Source organism: Aulonocara stuartgranti (assembly GCF_965226115.1).
Source record: "Aulonocara stuartgranti genome assembly, chromosome: 14".
NCBI classification, from domain to species: domain Eukaryota; kingdom Metazoa; phylum Chordata; class Actinopteri; order Cichliformes; family Cichlidae; genus Aulonocara; species Aulonocara stuartgranti.
Genome location: NC_138950.1, coordinates 40,188,376 through 40,209,022, shown reverse-complemented (window position 1 = coordinate 40,209,022; position 20,647 = coordinate 40,188,376). Strand labels below are relative to the sequence as shown.

Below are 20,647 nucleotides of genomic sequence, written 5' to 3'. Positions count from 1 at the left end.
ATACTTTTAAATAAATGGTATGGACTGGAAAACATATACAACATCAAGTGTACTCGTATAATCAAGATATCTTTTGAAACATTGCACATAAAAAAGGGATAACGTACAGAAAAGAAGAAGAGGGCATGCTGAACAACAGATCGGATGAAGAGTCGGCTACAAAATAAGGCCTTGACAGAACATACCACCAACTCAGCACATGCTCTCTTTCACGTCACGGAACGACACGAACATGCAGCCTTCCCAAACAAACACAGAGGAGCTGGACACAGCCAGTCGTTTCATGTCAAAGCTTACAGATGTTCACAGATCAAACGGGCTCGCTTTCATTCAGTCACATTAGATTGAAACAAAATGATACATTCTTATTTTCTTTTTCATATATTTATATTTTATATATATATATATATGTATGTATATTTTTAAAAACGAAAACCTTTAAAACAACACCGGTCCATTTATTGCACACCATTGGTTCACAAAAATATTTTGGGCACTTTGCGTTTCGACAAACAGCAGCATTTCATTATAAAAAAGGTGATCTGAATACACACACCAACACAACAGATGAAAAGCGTGACACACACGTGGAGAATAGAAAACTCTGTCTTTTTTTTTCAATTCTGAAATTGTGCAACTAGAGTTAATAGGTCCACTTACTAAGGCTAGCCTCTTCAACGCACAACATCATACAGTGTTGTAAAGGGCAGAACAGCAGGACCCCTCAGCTAAATAACATGGACCGCTTGAATGATTATCTCTTTCTTTTAATATGTGCAAGTACTGATTGCCACGGCAAATCCCCAATAAGAGAGAGAACATTTGGTCCTAGAGGAAAAAGCTCGGTTTGCACCCAGAGAAAAAGGGCAAATGGCACGACATTTAAAAAAGGGCTGAACGGATGGCACGGGGCGACACCGCTGCTTCTTAAGACGGCTCTGATTGGATTCTCAGCAGTATTCATCCTCACGTTTACAATCGAGCTCGTGCACCCTGCTGGAGTGAGCTGTTTGTACGACTTTTGGGGGCGCGTGTGAACGTAAGCACAGAACCCAGCTGCCGTCAGTAGCATTCGACTCAAAGTTCAGGCGCAACAGAATCACAAGCCCGTTGGCACAATGCGGGTAACAGAAAGTCTGACCCGAAAATCCACATTTAAAATAATCAGTAACACGAAGAACGGCCTGCGTGGGTAACATTTCCAAAGGTTCAACTCACGGTTAGCAGACGGGTTACTTCAAAACAACATTATCACATTAACACTCGACAGCCTCGTGATCACACTGGGTCACTCCTGCTTCCTGGGCTACAGTAACTGTACACTCACTGAGCAGTTTAACAGTTAATGTAAAAATACTCCTCGTTACTGTGACGTCACATATTAGTTTTAGAGTTCAGAGTCTCGACGTTAGCCAGCACAACGTTACAACATCAACAGGAGCAAAGTTTGATGTTTCTGATAAAACTCTGAAACACGAGCTTCTTTGTGGCTCTGGCACACAGCCTGTCATGTTGGTCACATACAAATGAATTGAATGCACCAAGGTCAACACCCATATATGTGAGTTGCTGCGTATTAACAAGCTTCCACAGTCGGCCCCCAGTGGCCGTTAGAGGAACTGCAGTTTTTAGCATTGCCACCTGCAGGTCACCGCTCGGTGTAATTCACTGCCACGTGTATCCATAAGCTGTTGTTACAAAGCTTATACAGTGGTCGTTGTTACAGGGGATGTAGCGGATGTGTGCCACTGTTTACGTGTTCCCAGTAAACTGCTCAGTGAGTGTTAATGGTAGTCAGGGAATCGTCCCCTTTGTAACAACTAGAAAGAAAAAAAACTAAATCCTGGTTGAGCTCAGAGTCCCACAGAGCTGCAAAGAAAATCACGCTGTCAGTGTAACATCGCTCCAATAGTCAGGATGCAGTGTCCAACGCACCTGCTGAGCCACGTGAACATCTATCCAATGAACTGCCTTTGGAAAGAAGGCTGGGATGCTACATTGCCATATCACATTTGGGAATATATAATACTGCAGTCGTTGACGACAAAGTAACAATGTGATTTTTTCAGTCTCGATTTGTATCCATTTCGTTGGATTACAAAATAAAAGTCGCTCTAGTGCCGATCCAATCTTGAGATATTTGACGTCACGAAGTCTAAACAGGAAAATCGTATACTGCACAGATGTGTTCGGGAATACTTTGTCAAGTAATTTCAAAAAATGAAATGTGTTCATACTGATCAAAGAAATGCACATACACACACCTGACATATCATTTCACAACAACCAACATTCACAGCATTCAAATAGTAAAACTACAGTACAAGCTATTGCAATATAGATAATATTGACATTTAACAGTTTGCCTATAGCAACGGCACTAAAGGAATAACACAGTCTCTGCCAATACAAACTAGCATCAGCACTACAAATGAATACAAACATTTTTTCCAAAGACTTGATTTGTCACTGTTGGCAAAGCAAAGAGCTTTTCTTTCTCTACACGGTACTTTGTTAAAATGGGAACTCTCAGGCACTTTCCAAAAGTACAGCAAGGCTTCGATTTAACAGACCTCGAATTGGCTAAGACAGAAATGACTTTAGCTTGTGCTGCATTCACGTCATATGGGAAAAACAACCTTCCTCCTTTAAGTGACTCGTAAAAAAAACTTGGATTTCGAGCGAGATCTTCTGACCCACTGAAATCTCACATCAACAGTGAAGGTTTATGAAATATTATATTTGAAACAAAAACAACCCCACAACAACAACAACAACAGCTGACATTGAGTTGCTGGGTTTGGTGAGGTGTTCAGCATCTGCGTAGAGAAACGCCAGTCAGTCGAAGTATCAGAAAACTTCAATCGCAGCGTCCTGACAGTTTCACACGATGAGGCGGCAACATCCAGTCGTCCCAACCGATATTCCCATATGACATGACTGCAAAATAAGACATAATGGGCAAGTAGAAGACTCGAATCACTTTATGGTAATGGAAGCCACCTCCTTGGCCCGAGCATGTTGCTGCTGCTGCTGCTCTTCTTCAAACACCTCTGGGGAACTGCCACCAACGCTGTTGTCCATCTTGGTCTCCTCTGTCATGGGCGCCGTGTCATCGGCGTCCATCTTCGGGGAGGCTGGGGCTTCCAGGGGATCCAGGGGCTCAGGTGACAGGAAGCCAGAGGAACTCTCACAATTCTGGGTGGAGGAGGAGACCTGGGAGATGACGGGCATCTGCACTGAGGAGGAGGACGAGGCGGGGGTGGTGGTGGAAGCGGAGGTGCTGCCCGGGTAGACCGGATGATGCTGGGTCTCCTCCAGCTCGTACTGGACTCCCAGCGCCTCCTCCTCCTCCTGTACCTGGCTCAGGTAGTCGGGCACGAGGAAATCACTGCGTGGACCAAGAGAACACGTTAAGTTCCCCGTCACCCGACAATAACTGCACATGTGATTTTCACAAAAACACACTGTAAAATACTTGTATATACATATACTGTAATACACAGAACATATGTCCACGTGTCTCCCCATGGAGATGAGCTCTCTGTCACTGTGACCACCAGTAGACCAAAAATGTACCGATGACACTGCGGCTACTTTCGGGATGAGGTCTGGGTATTTATAGACTTTATCCCGATGGTAACACCGAGCCAACGGAGGAGACTATCGAGGGGCAGTGGGTCTGTAGCCAACAGAGCTGAAAAACCTGAAACTAATCTCCAACAAGTTCTATTAATATTTAAGTTAAAGATTTATCCCACTGTGCTGCCGTTAGTCCTCTATGTGGAACAAGACCACTCTCCCTCTTCTGATTGGTGGCTGCTCGGAAACAGACGATTTGAAGAGAGAGCCGTGTGCCTGAGACGACCACGTTAGGGTTAGGGATTGTCTGTGCAACAGCACAAACAGCTCGGTTTAAAACCTGTCCGTGATGGTCCGAAGCCTGAGCTTTGGAGTACTGTGCAGAAGTCTTGAGCCACCCTCAGGCTGACTTTTTTCTGTGCCGCTTCTTTTGGTTATTATTGAGCTGAATCATTCCAGCGTTAAAAGGCCCAAACTCAACAGATGAATCAGTGCTAACACCCAGGGACCAGTTTAGGCACTTATAGATAGGCTGCTAGAGCCTATCAGTGAAACATGTTTGAGTCAGTGGTGTTGAGGAGTTTGCCATAATTGATGGAACCATAAATGCAGAAAAGCACCATCAGATTTTATCCACCATGTGGAAAGCCTCTGCTCGGCAGCAGCGTCGTTCTTCAGCGTGACAAAGATCCTGCCAATGCAGTAAAAGCTTAGACAAACCACACCGAGGACCAGTGGGAGCCCAGAGCTCCGTGAAGCAGTGTGGGATCATCTTCAGAGAGCAGGGAACGAAATGCAGTCAAAATAAGAGCTTTGGGATGTCCTTCCAGAAGAATGGAGAAATGTTCCTGAAGCTCAGCAAGTCACTGTAACAATCTCCTATTTTCCTAGCAGAAAAGATATATAAAGAAATCTGCTCAAGACTTTTGCACAGTACATCAAACTCCTTTGAAACTTTGTCCACCTTCAGCATCCAGATAACCAGGAAACTCATAATCGGGCCGCTAAAAGCTAAAAGCTACTCCACATGTTCCATCATCAGGGTCACACGTGTAAGGTCTGTTGCTTGTATTTCTTTCACATGGTAGCAGATTGAAAACGTCTTCAGGGGTAACTTTCAGTATTTTACAACTGAAAGAAAAACATCGTAAACTGTTGCAGCTCCTGAGCGTTTGGAAACAGACGGTGTCATCGCCCTCTCTTTAGGTAAACGTTGGCGTGATTGGCTCTCCCTCATAAACACTGGGTTTAAACAGCGACGGCGTGCCTGAGACGACCATATTTACTGACATCATACTGAGCCAAAAGTGGAAAAACTGTCAGAAACTAAATGTTTAGAGCAACCCAAAGCCTGAGGCTTCAGCTTAATTGCACAATCACTGTACAGTAAATAAAACGCAGACAGTAAAACAGGGATAACAGGCCTTCTATGACAGCACGCTCTATCGTAAATAAGGAAACATGTTTAGAGTGTTTTTCTGTAGTTACAGCATAGTTTAAATTTGTTAATAAATTCATCATCTTTGTGATGCACCTTCATCTGACTCAGTCATTGGTGTAATAACAGCACTGATTCAGTGTGTGGGATTGGTGGACTCATCCTTTACATGAACGTTTGGTACAGGCAAACATACGAGATACAGAAACTGGTGCTGCCTGAGCCAAAGTGACACCGAGCTTTCATCACATGGTTTCCATGGATGTTCTTTCAAACGTGTCAGTGCCGTCGATCTTGCAGCTGCACATGTGCAGACTGTCAAACTACGGCTGCCGCAAATTATTATTTTGATAGTCGACTAATCAGATCGTGCATCCATTGGATGTTAAAATTACAGCTGACTGCACCAGCAGCATCTGCTCTATCATTAGCTTACAGCTGGAAGTGTTTAAGGTGCTCACTAAAAATAAAAACAGATGATAGTTTATTAACTTTTAATGAAGTTTGCAGATTGTTTCGGTGAAGTTTAATAAACTCCTTGCTATCTAAAATATATCAGGACACTGGAGTAAAGTCTCGACCGTCTCACACTGTTGTCAGTTTGATGTTTATTCAGCTGTGTGAAAACTTTAATCTCAGCCAAACCGATTTACTCAGGAACAAATAAAACACTGAAAAAGCCAAACAGTAACATTTTTAAGTTATCTTAAATTTGCCGTTCTCGCCGGCTCGAGTGACCCTCGACCTCTCGGCTAGCTTTCGAGCTGGTGGGTAACAGACGTCTCTGAAACGTTGGAGCACTTTTGCAAATATGCGATGTCTCGATAAATCGAGCAGATATTTGAGGTTTACACAGCTACACTCTCGCCTGAAAATATGTTAAAAGTTTATTTTGTGACCCAGAAAGATTAATAAGAGTAATATTAAAGCTAACTAGCTGATGATGAAAACAAATAACCTCCTAGATTTGGTTAAAGAAGCAGAGATGACAAAGGCACCACACACAGTACCTGCTACAGTACGCTATAGTTTCTCAGGCGTGCTTATTACTACGAGTTATAATTTGGACAGTTACTCTGTGTGTTAAGGAAACTCAGTAAGTTCTTGTTTGTACTCTCGATACTTCACTTCATCCTCTTACTTCTGGAAATCTTTCAGTCAGAGCTGAAACAAATTTGAGGTATTTGTAATTTCCTCTCAGTGGTGAATGTTAAAGTATTTAGTATTTAGTATTTATTTATTTATTGTCATTGTCAAGAACAATGAAATTGCATTTGGGGCTTCCATACAACCAAAAAAAAGAAGAAAATAATAAATACCCCTTAAAACCCAAGTGTACATATTTAACCCAGTGTGACTCCAATGCAATAAGACAATCCTTAGCAATAATGTTCGTAGAAATTCAGACAAAGACCTGAGAAACATGACAAAATACAACAATGCAACCCATTCAATATTATTGTACTGTGAGATATGATATCAGATATGATAGTTATCTATTTAAGAAAGAGGGGGGGGGGGCAGGAGGGGGAAGAGAATAAAGATATGATGCACCAATGCAGACCAGTTCATTGCTATTAAGAAGTTGGATATGGTTATTGTCCGTGAGAGGGGGGCAGAGAGTTCAGGAGCCTCACAGCCTGTGGATACAGGCTGTTGGCCAGTCTGGATGTTCTGGCCTGTATAGACCTGTACCTTCTCCCTGAGGGCAGCAGATGGAAAAGGTGGCGCGCAGGGTGATGTTGGTCCCGCAGGATACTGTGCACCCTCCTCAGACAGCGAGTGGGGAAGATATTACTGATCTCTGGCAGACTTGTTCCAATAATTCTGCCAGCTTCTTTCACCACCCGCTGGAGTGCTTGCTGATCGGCCTTGGTGCAGCTGGGGAACCACACTAGAAATCCATACGTCAGAACGCTGCTGATGGCACAGTTGTAGAAGTTCAACATCAGAGATCTGGGAATGTGTGCGCTCCGCAGTCTCCTCAGGTAGTAGAGGCGCTGTTGGGCCTTCCGTACAACTGAGGTGATATGGTTGCCCCAGGACAGGTCCTCGGTCACAGTTACCCCCAAGAATTTAAAACTGCTCACCCTCTCCACCGCCTCACTGCCAATGAAGAGAGGCAGATGGTTGTTATGACCCCTCTTCCGGAAATCTACAATGATCTCCTTGGTCTTTTTGGTGTTTAAGACCAAGTTATTGTCGTGGCACCATGACTCTAGTTGTTGCACCTCTGTCCTATAGTTTGTCTCATCATTGTTGGATATAAGTCCGAGCACTGTAGTGTCATCTGCAAACTTAACAATGAGATTGGACGCGCAGGAGGAAATACAGTCATGGGTGAAGAGAGTGTATAGCAGAGGGCTCAGAACACACCCCTGAGGGGCACCGGTGTTGACCACAAGGGTGGAAGAGGTGTTCTTACCCACTCTGACACTCTGTCTACGGTTAGTGAGGAAGTCCACAATCCAGTTGCACAGAGAGGAGTTAAGTCCCAGTTGGTGGAGTTTGGGACGGAGTTTGTATGGCCGGATGGTATTAAAAGCCGAGCTGTAGTCTACAAAGAGGAGCCGTGCATAGGTGTTCCTGTGTTCCAAGTGCTTCAGTAATGTGTGCAGCACTGTGGCGATCGCATCCTCGGTTGACCGGTTCTCCCTGTATGCAAACTGGTGCGAGTCCAGGGATGGTGGAAAAGCAGCTCTGATGTGTTTAATGACCAGTCTCTCCAGGCATTTGGCGGGAATGGGGGTGAGTGCCACAGGTCTGAAATCGTTCAGACATGTGACATTTGACTGTTTTGGGATGGGAACGATGGTTGCTGCTTTGAAACAGGATGGTACCAGTGAACAGGACAACGAGGTGTTATATATAGAGGTGAAGACGTCCGCCAGGTCCGCAGCACAGTCTTTTAGCACCCGGCCCAGCACTCCATCCGGCCCGGCCGCCTAAAGAAACAGTTTGACATTTTGGGAAATGTCTCCACTCACTTTCTTTACTGACACTTAAATGAAAAGCTTGAGACCATTCGTGTGCAGTAAATGCAACGCTACAGCCAGGAACTGTTTGCTTAGTGTGGCATAAGCTGGGCCAGTCGAACGGTAACTAAACTACCAGCAGCGTTTTCCAAAGTGAGCTGGTGATGAACTCCAACCGGAGCCTGCAGCAGCTGGGGGACTGGTTCCTCTGCTGCTACACCCAGCTCACAAGGCTACTATTATTAGCATCCCACCTAGGGCTGCCACGATTAGTCGACTAGTCACAATTATGTCGACTATCAAAATCGTTGATTTAAGAGTGTAATAACGGACTGAAACAGAAGATGGCAGCACTGCATCTACAAGGACGCCAGCTGCCGTTAAACACCAAAGAAGAAGAAGAAGCTGTGTCTGGTATCGTAGCTGTGTCCAAATTCAGAGGACACATCCTCCTGCGGCTGCATTTGTAAGCCAATGATGCCACAGCGACGCGACAAAGGATGTCCAAATTCAAAGACTCCTCCAAATGCGGCCGACAAATGGCAGAATTCACAGCGCAGCTCAGCCAGTTCCAGTTTCCAACAATGGCGACAGCTACTTAGTTTTAATATTACTCTTATTATGAATGTTGTTGTTTGGCTTTTTCAGTGTTTTATTTGTTCCTGAGTAAATCGGTTTGGCTGAGATTAAAGTTTTTACACAGCTGAATAAACATCAGCAGACAGCTGATCATCAGAAGTGTGAGACGGTCGAGACTTTACTCCAGTGTCCTGTTATATTTTAGATAGCAAGGAGTTTATTAAACTTCACCGAAACAATCTGCAGATTTCATTAAAAGTTAATAAACTATCATCTGTTTTCATTTTTAGTGAGCACCTTAAACACTTCCAGCTGTAAGCTAATGATAGAGCAGATGCTGCTGGTGCAGTCAGCTGGACGTTTTACGTCCAATGGATCTGATTAGTTGAGTATCAGAATAATAATTTGTGGCAGCCCCATCTACAAGCATATGCATGTAATTGAATGACTGTTGTTTATTCAAAGAGAAACTTGAAATGATATTCTCTGTTTTATTTCATGGGACCAGTTACGGGGCACGACTCCCAGTTTTCCCATGTTTTGAATCATGTGGAAAAGGGTTTCCACACCTGCCACAGCACACAGTGCTCACAGCAGTGACCGAAACAAACAGAGGCCAAAGTGCTGTGGACAAGGCCTCATTATCAGTATTCACATTTACATCACAGTTATCAGAGCGGTCATGACGTTTTCATTCAACTCATCAGATAATCCTTATTCCCAAAATATAAAACAATTGTGTCAAAGCAGTTAAAGTTCCCCAGTAAATACAGACACCCTTGATCTAAGCATTCAAATCATCTGAAAAACAGTTGTACAAAGCCAAAGTCACGACAACGAGCCTTCTGTTAGAATCTAAACTCAACTTTTTTCTCATCCAGGTGAGATCTGAGTAAAGATGGGGGCGGCGCCCCCGGACTCCTCACCTGCTCTGGAAGTAGTTTGCTAGTTCGGATGCCTCATGGTTCAGACTCCTCAGGTGTACAATTAAATTGCCAGAGTTGGTGAACATGGCGCCGCACGTTTTGCACTCATAAATCCGCGGCTTGCGGATTATGTGTCGGGAGACCCTCATGTGGTGCTTATATTCACCGAAGGACGTGAATGTGGCGCTACAAATCTGGCACCGGAAACAGCGTTTACCTTCGTGCTTCAGCCGATGCATCTTTAGGGAGTAGGCCCGTGTGAACTTTTTCCCACAGCGGTCACACTGGAAAGGTTTAATGCCTGGAAAAAGAGACAAAACCACGCTTGCTGATCTGTACATTAGCATTACACAAGTGTTTGTGTCCACGCGTGTGAGATCACAAAAAGCCTTTGCTAAGGTTTTTTAGATCAGAGTCTCCTTGAAAGTCTCCTTTGTTTCCTGAGGCATTTACAAGAGCAGCAACTTGTATCGTTTAACCTTTTTATTAAAATCTTCATTAGCAACTTCACAACCGAGAAATGTATTAACCCAGTTGTTCTTCTTGTCTCCAAGTAAAAAGACAACGTCTCAAAAAATGTCTCAGAAAACAAAGGCTGCAACATTTTTGTTTACTTCAGAGGGGCGTGGTGCTGCGCAGTCATATATGAAGAATCTTGTGATGCACCTGCTTTCATATCTCACCTACCGGAGTGTATGAGCATGTGCTGTTTCAGGTTTTGAATGCGTGTGAACCGGACTCCGCAGGTCGGACACTGAAAGGGCCGGTCAGGGCCGTTGGTGCCAGGCCGTGTTGAAGGACTGATGTAGAGATGGTACGGATACTGAATACCTTCCAACCTGAAACACAAACAGAGGACTAGTCATTGATGCAGTCCAGTCCCAGTCTACAGTATAGAGCTCTAATCTGTCATCAAAATGCCCTTCTTCTATTTTAACAGTGTTGACAGCGGATCAGGGTAACAACTCGACATGCACGACGTAGCATAAGTGTGAGCATGAACAAGCATGTGCGTGCACCTACAAGTACCGTTGTTGCATCTGCTGGTTATAATATAAGGAGTTAACAGAAAGCACGACCCTAACCAAGTATATATGTGTTTATATGTGTCGTGTGATTAGTGACGACAGCGATGTGCGCCACACTGAGGAGCGTGCTAACACGCATCACACAACGACCATTCTTTAGATTACCGTGCAAACACGACGTCTTTATTATCTAACCAGGTGTGGCCCAGACGTTCAGTCGCGAGAGCCGCGTCTATATGTTCTTTCCTACTTTATGATTGGTTCACAGCGAGTTTCAACAAATCACGATACCTCTCATCATCTTCCGCATGTCCTCCAGCGTTAGAGGTGCTCTGCATTGACGGTAAGCCCTCTGACACGCCCTCATCCATCGAGCCTGGGAAGACGGAGGGAAGAAAATGACTCACGGTAGCTGTCGACTGAAAATAAAGCCTAAAGCATGACATCTTGGACACGGTTAGACTAATACACTCTTTGAAGGCTAATCCCCTGCTTCGGGATTGATGCTGCTGGATAACAAAGCACTGTGCCACTAAACAGTTTAGGAAAAAATGACGAATGTTTCCATTTCCTCTTTTTATTTATGGAAAGGCAGAAAAGCCTTTCAAGCTGAATTTGGACCAGTGGACAATAAAACTTTCCACTGAGACAATACAAATAAAAATCCAGTGGGTGGGGAGGCAGCTCTGGGAGCAGGGCGAGGCAGGTTTGACTGCACACTTTGCAAAGCAGCGCCGTCTTAAGTGGGTCAGGACACAGCCCTGTTACACCAGTGAGAAACACAATATGCACATCGAAGTTTTATCTAAGCCGAACGTTTTAACCAAATATAATCGGCGCACATATGATACAACAATGCACCGTGAAGGTAGGACGAAGACGGTCACCTATGGAGGAGGACTGTGGACTGATGAGGAGCTCCTCTTGGACCTGTTCGCTCCCCGGCACCGTCTGCTGGTCACTCAGCGAGCTCTGAGAGGCACTGACTGGCTGTGACGATGCTTCCTGGACCTCTTCGTCACTGAGACGCTCCACCTTCACCCTTACATCTTCCTCCTCCGCTGCGACAGGTGAAGACACCGTCTTTGAGCTCTCGCACGTTAGGAAGTCGCTGAGCCGACGGCCAACCACTACCTCCGAGGTCCCCGGGGTTCCCTGCTCCAAACAGCGAGGGCTCTCCGGCAGCTTCGATTTGTCCGAGTGAAACCTCCGGTCGATACCGAAAGGGAAAGTCCAGGGGAAGGCCAGGGAGGACTCCACGGGCTGGGCTGCGCTGTCTGAGAACGAGGGCGATGGGTTGGGGATCTGAGGGGAGGTGGTGACCATCTGTGTAGTGCATTTGAGCGGACTCTCGGGGGAAGCCATCGACACAAAGCTTTTGCGTTTCCTTCGCGATTCGCGGCAGATGGGAACATTTCTTTCCATCACGCTGCAATCGGAAGACACCGGCGACACGCTGCCATCCAGCGGTGTCAGGGCACAGTTTGACGAGGCGCTCTCCGGTGCCGATTCGTGAGGTTTATCCGCTCCCATGTTGTTGTTGTTATTGTTGTTACCCGGAGTCCACAGAATACTTGACTTCATGAACTCCGAACACGTACTAGCCACAGCAAACATCTGCATGTAACTGGCAGCTGCCAGAACGTCGATGATATTCTCCGTGCTGATGGAAAGAGTCGACGTGTAGGCGTACTCCAGCAGGGGAGCGAAACCGCTAACCGTCACGTGGTGAAGGTCCAACACAAACTTGTCCTCCTCCTCTGGCCGGCCCACCAGTTTGGAGCGGAAGAATTCACTGCAGCAGGCCAGAACCACTTTGTGGGCCAGGAAGAGCTTGTCTTGGACTCGGATGGTGACATCGCATAAATGACCCTCGTTGCGCAAAGCGTTGAGCTTCTCGAGCATCTCCTGGCTGTGCGAGGTCGAGCTGTGGGTGAAGGTTTTCACCCCCATGTTGGAATTCCTCTTTATCCCAAGGATGCGTGTCCTGCAGAGACAAAAAGCCATAAATAAATGCCTCCGTTTGGAAAAGAGTAGTGTTACCGCGCCAGTCCTTTCTACCGGTAAAAGAAACAGATCGCTGTGAATGAACATATACTTTGGATATTCTCCAAGATCCTTTTTAAACCTTAACCAAACAATGTAAAAATGATATACCGTATAGCTGCTGGTCAGGTGCACGACTAATTACACATGTCTGTGGATTTTAGACTTTTGACAGATAAAACAAGGAATCTGGTTAAAGGGCTGCTACTTCAGGAGCTCTGAGTCTACAGGTACCAGTTTCTCACATATTCACACACTCCAGGCAACGCATGAGGAGAAACTCTGGTTCTGTATCAGCACGAGGACACTGACAAGCAGACTGGGAGGGTCAGGGATCAAACCACCGGCCTCCTGAGCCACAGAGAAAATAGAAAAACACTCATGAAAAGATTTTCCTTTCTTGTATTCACTTTATGACACAAAGCTGTTGTTTATTATAAATCAGTTATAACCCAATCACACCACATTCCCTCACAGCAGCTCAAATTAAATCACTGTTCAGTTCAGCTCAGGCCAAGACGGCTAAAACTGATTTTCTTTCTACAAGCTGTTGCATTTGGTCCGGGTCGGAGACCAGTTAGGCTCTTCTGTTGGCTGTTAGCTTCAGCAGGTGTAGCCGTGAGCTCGCTGCCGCCCGGGAGTGTCTTCGCCTGCTCTGTATTCACAGACATCCTTTGGTGGAGGTTCAGTTCTGTAGGTGTGCAAGGATTAGCTTTCCTTCCAACACAGATCAGAAACAGCGAGAGTCAGGGCTTATCTCGCCTTCGTGTTCACTGCCCTCCTCCCCAACTTTCTGACACGTATCTGGTTTTCACTTCACTTAAATCAGCAATCAACAGAAAAACACTGTAAACAGACACATTTTAGGAGCTGAGGAAGTGCATGACCTCAATGAAATGAATGAGGTTAGATTACAGCACCAACCAAAATATCACCATCCTCATGTAGTTGCTGTTATACTATAAACTATACTTTTGATTGTTGCAGCAGTATGTCATTACTCATGGCTATGATGACTACTGAATAGTTGTTTTATATGTAGTCATCAGGCTGTCTCTGCTGCTGTTACACTTCCAAAGGACTAGGCTGGGTTTTAATAATCGACAGTAACAGTAAATGAGAGCAGGAGCACAGACTCTGCACAGAGACGTAAACACAAAGCTCGGACCCGCCGACGCATCAGAATCAGTGAGATGTGACTTTCTCACCGACGGCACGGGCACGGTCGGGGCTGAAAGCCGACAGCTCGCTGACTCTGATGTGTCGGCGGGTCGAGCTTTGTGTTCACGCCCTTTTTTCACTGATTCTAAAGCTGTTAGTTTGATCTCTCCAAACAATATTGACCGAACCAGCAGCCAAAGAAGATCCAAACTACGCTTCACATAAACATCGTCATGGATTCACTCTGACTTTTACTGTTTTGCTTCCACCAGGATAAAATCTCACTTCATGCACAGCTCTCTCTCTCTCTCTCTCTCTCTCGAACAGTTTCCCGTCTAAAAATCTGTTTTCTTCATTATTCACTTGCTTGTTACGCACAAGTCTGCCGTTGTTTACAGGCTGTCAGCCGCTGTTTTTTTTTCTTTTACTTACTTCCGAAAAGAAAACCTAATTTCTGCCGTTCAATACTGAACAAATTTATACTTTTTAAAATGATGCAAAATGCAAAACGCTGTGTCTGTAATAAAACTGCTGTAACTTCAGAGGTGATGTTCATATGTTGATTAATGGTTTTCTTTCGTTTTTGATCTACTGCAGAATATTTTTATAAAATCCCAGAACAGGAAAATCTCCTTCATGTGTTTCTGTGTTTATCTTCAGCTACTTTGACACAAAGGCCTCGCTGTGATGCTCACACCTTTGATAAAGTCTGGAAAGTGTCAGCTTCCTTCTTATAGATACAAAAATATGTAAATGTACAGATCTGAATTATAATATTTCTGACTGTGTGAGGCAAAATTTCCCAGATTCAAATCGAATTGAATCGATTCTAGAAATCAGTGGCGGTACCCAGCCCTACAGAGGACCAGTAGAAGATGACACATTAGTGTGTCACACCACATCACTATGTCTTAAAATGACAGTGTGTGTGACGACCAAAGAAGAACGATGCAGAATGAATAATGTGACAACTTCAAAAAGTAATCGCACTTCAATTTGAACACCAAGAAGCAACAGGACATTGAAGACATTTTAAGAGCCTGTTTTGTCTTTATTTTAGTTTGAGACTTTTCTACTGACCCAAACTTTACATGATTATTCTTTAAATCATTGTCAATGTGTCAAATCCAGGCCGAGCTGTCAAAGACTCGGGTGTGGAATCACTGACTTACTCAACAATCAGAAGTACAGAAACAAAACGAGGGGTCAAATATTACCCTGCAAGACATGACGTCGAGAGCAGAGACAGAGGGGGACAGGCAAGTGCTCGATGTTCAGAGGACAGTGGATAAAGGTAGAGAGGAATACAACGAGGTGCTTTCTGAGGGGAAGGTGAAGGGGGGCTGAAAGCAGGCAGGGGTAGGAACGCAGAGGACCAAATGCCAAGTTATGTAACAACAATCAAAGCAGATGCGCGGCGATGCGAGCCAGACCCATGTGGAGGCCAGCGCACTGCAGGACGCTCGAGCAGCTGTCTGCGAGACGTGGATTCTCTGAGGCATGAGATTTTCCATCAAACAAAAGCTCGAGTGAAGGGGCTCTCACAGGGAGAGCGCACTCTCCTTCACACGGCCTCACCAAAGGAAAATACTCTTGGGCCATGTTGGCCCAGTAAAGGCAAAGTGAATTATAGATTTGGGCTGCGGTGGTGCAACAGGAGTCTGAACCAGCAAACAGAGCATATTAGAAAACGAGCTTTAATTCCACCACGAGGTTAGACTCCTGTCCGAAGAAGAGATTTCTGTTAACCTGTTCAAATCAATGTTCTTTAACATGAAGCTGAGATGGCAAACAGACATTTCACAAGAAAAAAGGCTGATTCGAGGGAATCATGGAGCTCCGGAGTGCAAGGACCTCTACTTCTTCTTTATATATTTATATTTGCATTGCTGTGCATTTACCTATGAAGTCAGACGACACAAATCCTTTTCAAGAGTGAATTCAAAATACCAGACAATATTTTTTTCATTCAGACGCAGAAACATAAAACGTTTGTTACGCACTCTTATTTATTTACAGTCTGCGTGACTCTGCTTGAATCCGCTGGTTGTTCTCTTTGCAGCATTCACAGTACGTGTTTTCAACAGCGACGCTGCACAATCCTCTTTGGTGGGCAAACTAGGCAATTTGGACACCCACAACATGGTTGAAGGGTGTCTCTACATTTTAAATTCTTCATTCAACTGTTGTTGTAAATGCAAATAATTGGCAAATAATGTCAGCAATAAATTGGTCAGGTTTCACAACAGGCATGTCTTAAATCTGTGCAATGTTGCTAAAATGAGAAATATCCTGTTTCAGATTTTCAGGTTCTTCTAAAAACTCCCTGAAAGTCTTGACTTGATCCAAAATGCTGCAGCCAGGTTGGTTCAATCCAGAATTCAGGGTAAAATCCTTCTTCTCTCAAATTTATGAACAATCAGGCCCCGTCCTGTCTTAAAAGCCTCTCTGGTTTCTCAATAGAGCACTACGCTCTCAGTTGTTTCTAAAAGTAGAACGTGAGGCAGAGCCCGTGGATTCACAGGACAGGCCTGTGACTGTAAGTCATTAGCCAATGATCAAGTGGAAAACACCACAGCTGACCAACGTTTATAAAACAGGCTTCATTTTTTATTTAGTGTGATGTCACTCATAATGGGTGACGAACATAAGAAAGCCTTTTCACCCCGACACACTTCTGTAAGACTGGGAGTCTCTTAACAATCACACCTGTTGCCACCTGGTGGCCTTCAGATTGCAGGATGGTGGAAGCTATGTCCATCTTTCTTACCGTCTAGATAAAAAACAAGAGAGAAGATGTATTTGAAGAAAAGAAATAATTGCATCGACTATTCAACTTTCCACGCCCAAGTTATTCCAAAACGTGTGCAGAAAAATCAATAACAAATGTTATTCCTCCACATATGCAGCATCTGCCCGGTGTGCTAACTCATGATATTACCCGCCTCGTCAAACTTTCCTCTGACAGAGACACTGAAAGAATTTTGAAGTGAAATTCATGGGAGAATCCTGTAACGTCCAGAGGAACAAAGCCTTTTAAAGTGCACGGGCACTTGGTAAACTTCTGGCTGCTCGCTTATTCACAAGAGATTTTTTTTCTTAACACCAGGAGCTCTTCCTCACTTTGTGTCCTCCTGTGATCAGACCAAGGCCCTTTCACTCATTAGAGGACTATTTAAATCACTATGGAGTAGGGCTGCACGATTTTGCATAAAATGAGAATCACGATTTTTTGGCTTAGAATTGAGATCACGATTCTCTCACGATTCTCTTTTCCAGTATAAATATTTATTGCACTTAGTAACTCCACATCAACTTCGTAACAGTTGAGACTGAACATAAAAACAATAAATAAACATAAAAACAACAAAATGTTGTACTGCTTGAAATTCCGTCTCCACCGTTGCTCGACGCTGCGTGTATAGAGCAGGTAGTGCAACAATAGAAAAATAGTTGCGGGACGGCACTGTGCAGCATTTGTCTAGGGTGTTGATCATTTTCCTAAATCCCTCGTTTTGCACAGTGTTGATGGGAGCCATATCTTTGGTCAGGTGATAAGTGATAGCCTCCGTAAGTTCTTTGTGCCTGCGGGAGTTCGACGTGTATAGGGAAGCGCTTGACCGGGACGGATTTTCTCCTGTCACTTTCTCGTCATCCCTGACGTGCTCTCCGTTGTTTTTTCCTGCTAATTTTAGCATCACACAGCACAGCTTCTGTATCGTGGTATAAGGCTCCGCCCTCGTCATTTGTTGAGCAGGAAGCCTGAGCGCTTGTTTTCATGCAGAGTACGTCCCGGATCAAAATGCGGTACAGTCGTCGTCGTCTTTTTTTCTTCTTTTTTTTAATCGTTGTCATTTGGAAATGAGATCGCACATAAGTATGAATCGAGATCGCGATTTTCTAACGATTAATCGTGCAGCCCTACTATGGAGGCACTCTAAAGTTAATTTAGAGAACATTTCAAAATGACTTGTTGAACACCCCACAATAACGTTGATCCTCATGTTAAGTTCAAACATTAGGTTTGACACTCTGAAAGAGATTTTTATTTTTAACACAAATTCTGGAGGAAAAATGCATAAATATACTTCTTTGTAACAGCTACTTAAAAGTGAGCATGATTGTTTCCCACATTAGACTCTGGATTTGTTTTGATGCTGTTTATTAGTTTATTAGCAGGTGAATAATAAGACAAATAAGCTTGCATGCAACTGATTAAATAATGACTATATGACAGACGACAGGGTCGAGGGGGCGTGGCCTTCATCCTGTACTTATACTAATTGCATTGCATGAAGCCAAAGTGAGCAAAGTGCAGGACTATAACAGCAGAAAGCTGAGAATGTGAATAAAACAAACAAACAAAGAACGACTGTGTGTGTGTGTTTCGAGTGTGTGTGCATCTCAGTTTCAAGTGGACAAGATGCTCCGTGAACATGATTGCAACAACAATCACAGTTTAGCAAACACTAGCTAACGGTGTCAAACAGACGCCGAGTTTGCCAGGAGGCGATTTGAATTTTCAAAATAAAAGCCAAACGAACCTGACAAATCATTTGAAGCAAATGGGGCACGTTAATGTGTGACAGTTACTGGTGTCGTTCAACGGGTTTAAAACACAGTTGTTACCTACAACTTGCACGACGTAAAGTGATTATTTCTATTATATGACTATAATAGCCATTTATACTAGTCATCATTTATATTCATGTGTTATTCACAACTATTGCTGGTAGACCTGTGGTGTTTTTTTAAGTTAGCTTTCTGAACTGCACTGCAGTCTGAGATTTTACCAATCTGCATAAATACTAAGACAGAAATATACAAAATAAGAGAACATTTTTAAATGACTTCATTTATTTTGAAGCCGACGTATTCCCATTTCCGTTTTGACCGCAGACTAGCCGCTGCACTTTGACGCAGCTGCTCCACGGGAGCTAACTGGCATTAGCTGCCAAGCTAGCGATAGCTGAGACAACACGGCGCTCTTAGTTGGTTTGTCTGTCGTTTTCAGTGTCGAGAAAGCAACACAACCAGACAGGAATATACACACCACGGTTAGCGTTATCAGGCACAGCGGACGAAGGTAGTTTACCTTCTCGGGTGAGGCCTGTGATAACGGATGGGCCTCGGGTCGCAAACAGCTCAGCTGACAAAGCAGTTGGAGACAGCGGTGTGCCCTGCCGCTCTTCTCCGCTCCCTTCACATTCCTCGCTCTTCCAGCAGTTGTCAGCCTGCCAGCCGCCAAAAGTCGCGCTTTAATTAAGGCTCACATGAATTCACATTACAGCAGGCTGGTGTTAAAAGTTGCCGAGGTGCAGTTTTTACCCCTTTGTGCTCCCCGCTGTCCTTTCTGCGCTGTATTTGTACCCCCACAATGCAACGCGCATCTCCCACTGTACTGTACAGTACTGTCAGAAACAGGAAGTCTCACATTAAGCTGTGTACGCACACCTCGGGGCAGCTTGGGGGTCCCCACTGTTTGTATGCATTTGTGTGAAGTTTATATTTTCTCTATAGAGATGTTCATAGAATCACAGCATGTGCAAATCTGCTGTATTTGTACATTTTCTCGTCTTTATATTATCACATCTATTATTTAAAGTAATTTGATAATCTTTTACTTACAATCTGTGATTTTAACTCTTCTAAATCCTTTTATATTACAACATCCTGTGTTTCTTGATGCCTCTATTTATTGTAACTTTTAAATAAAATGATGGTGTGCAGTTCAGGAGCTCCTGTTAACCATGTAAACCTCTGACTTTCAGTATAACTCGGGGTCATGCCACCTGCAGAAATACTCTTAATGAATCTGCAGTGGTTGGACATTAGTGATGGGCAGGAGTATTACAGTGGGTGATTTTATGGAGTCGGAGAAAAGTCTTCTGTATCTGAATAAGACTAGAGATGAAGTAAGAGGACAGCTGCACAACTGGTGAATATCTTGGGACAGGATGTTGATGTGGTGGAAGAGTACATAGACCGACAACAGGCTAAACTCCGAGGAAGCTGAGGTGCTTCGGTCTGTGCAGCACAGTACAGGAGATTTTCTATCAGTCACTTGTGGCTAGTTCAGTATACTTTGCTGGGGGGAAGCTGGTGAAGAGCACTGGATCATCTGAGCTCTGGTGAAGAGGATAATCCTGACCACCTTCTGCAATGCAATATAGCATTTTGGCTGAGGTCCATTTTCCCAGTAATGCCAGAAAAAAAGCAGAAATAATAATAATAATAAATCATTTGAACTGGTGTAAGAAGATAATTAAATGATTAACTAAACAAGATGACGACAACCATCATTATGGATGGACTGTAACATATGAACAGCCCCCAACACTCCTACACAGGAGAAAGATTGAACAGTTATTTTTTGGTCATCATTTGACTGACATTCAAAAGAGTTTCTCGTTATTTCTTTTAAATAGCTTTCATTTCAGACTTTGAATTTCTTCAGCGTGATAAAGCTCTACGGTCTGCTGAAACATTGCATACCAACTGAAAGTCAAACTGAACTGTGGATAACGTGATTATGGTCATGCTGGTATTTTTGAACTATTATGATTTTAACATCAACCAAGCTCAGAATATAGAATAACAGGCGTTAAAACAGGATGTTGTTAAGTGGCTGGGTTCCTCCCTAACCACAGCTACTGAATATATTCTTATATGGCTGTCTTTGAAATATTTGAGCGGAGAAGTTATTCCAGCGTGGGAGGATTTTTACAGAACTTTGGAAAAGGTTTCGGTTTGTAAAACTTGCCTCACCCAACTTTTAAAAGCTACCAGGCACCTAAAAGAATTCCACACATCTGTGGCGAGTTTTAGTGTCGTTCAGCCTAAAAATGAACCCTGGAGTATGGAAGCCCACAAAAAAAAAAAAGGATCCATAACTCGAAATTTCAAGTTATT

The 20,647-nt window shown here is 44.0% G+C and overlaps 1 protein-coding gene across 3 annotated transcripts; it reads right to left on the bottom strand.

The window, feature by feature from the left end:
* Positions 1-401: 401 nt before the first annotated feature.
* On the bottom strand, positions 402-19,140 carry zbtb44 (zinc finger and BTB domain containing 44). 3 transcript variants are annotated; one of them, XM_082504252.1, is made up of 7 exons: positions 19,064-19,137; positions 18,831-18,969; positions 11,416-12,515; positions 10,820-10,904; positions 10,188-10,339; positions 9,501-9,801; positions 402-3,391 (listed from the first exon to the last, which is right to left on the bottom strand). In XM_082504252.1, exons 3-7 carry the CDS (start codon positions 12,479-12,481, stop codon positions 2,980-2,982), a joined length of 2,016 nt encoding a protein of 671 aa, XP_082360378.1. In that variant the 5' UTR covers positions 12,482-12,515; positions 18,831-18,969; positions 19,064-19,137; the 3' UTR covers positions 402-2,979. The 3 variants fall into 3 exon arrangements, with proteins under 3 accessions (XP_082360378.1, XP_082360377.1, XP_082360379.1); XM_082504251.1 differs by lacking the exon at positions 18,831-18,969 and having other exon boundaries at positions 19,064-19,140; XM_082504253.1 differs by lacking the exon at positions 18,831-18,969 and having other exon boundaries at positions 3,262-3,391; positions 9,718-9,801; positions 19,064-19,140.
* Positions 19,141-20,647: the final 1,507 nt, after the last annotated feature.

Excerpts from the sequence above, each read along its gene's own strand:
- zbtb44 (XM_082504251.1), bottom strand. The coding sequence starts at position 19,125 with ATGCGCGTTGCATTGTGGGGGTACAAATACAGCGCAGAAAGGACAGCG. Across the intron at positions 10,905-11,415 it reads TCCACAGTCCTCCTCCATAG|GCTCGATGGATGAGGGCGTG; the intron begins GTGACCGTCTTC and ends CCGTCTTCCCAG. Across the intron at positions 10,340-10,819 it reads CATGCGGAAGATGATGAGAG|GTTGGAAGGTATTCAGTATC; the intron begins GTATCGTGATTT and ends TTTGTGTTTCAG.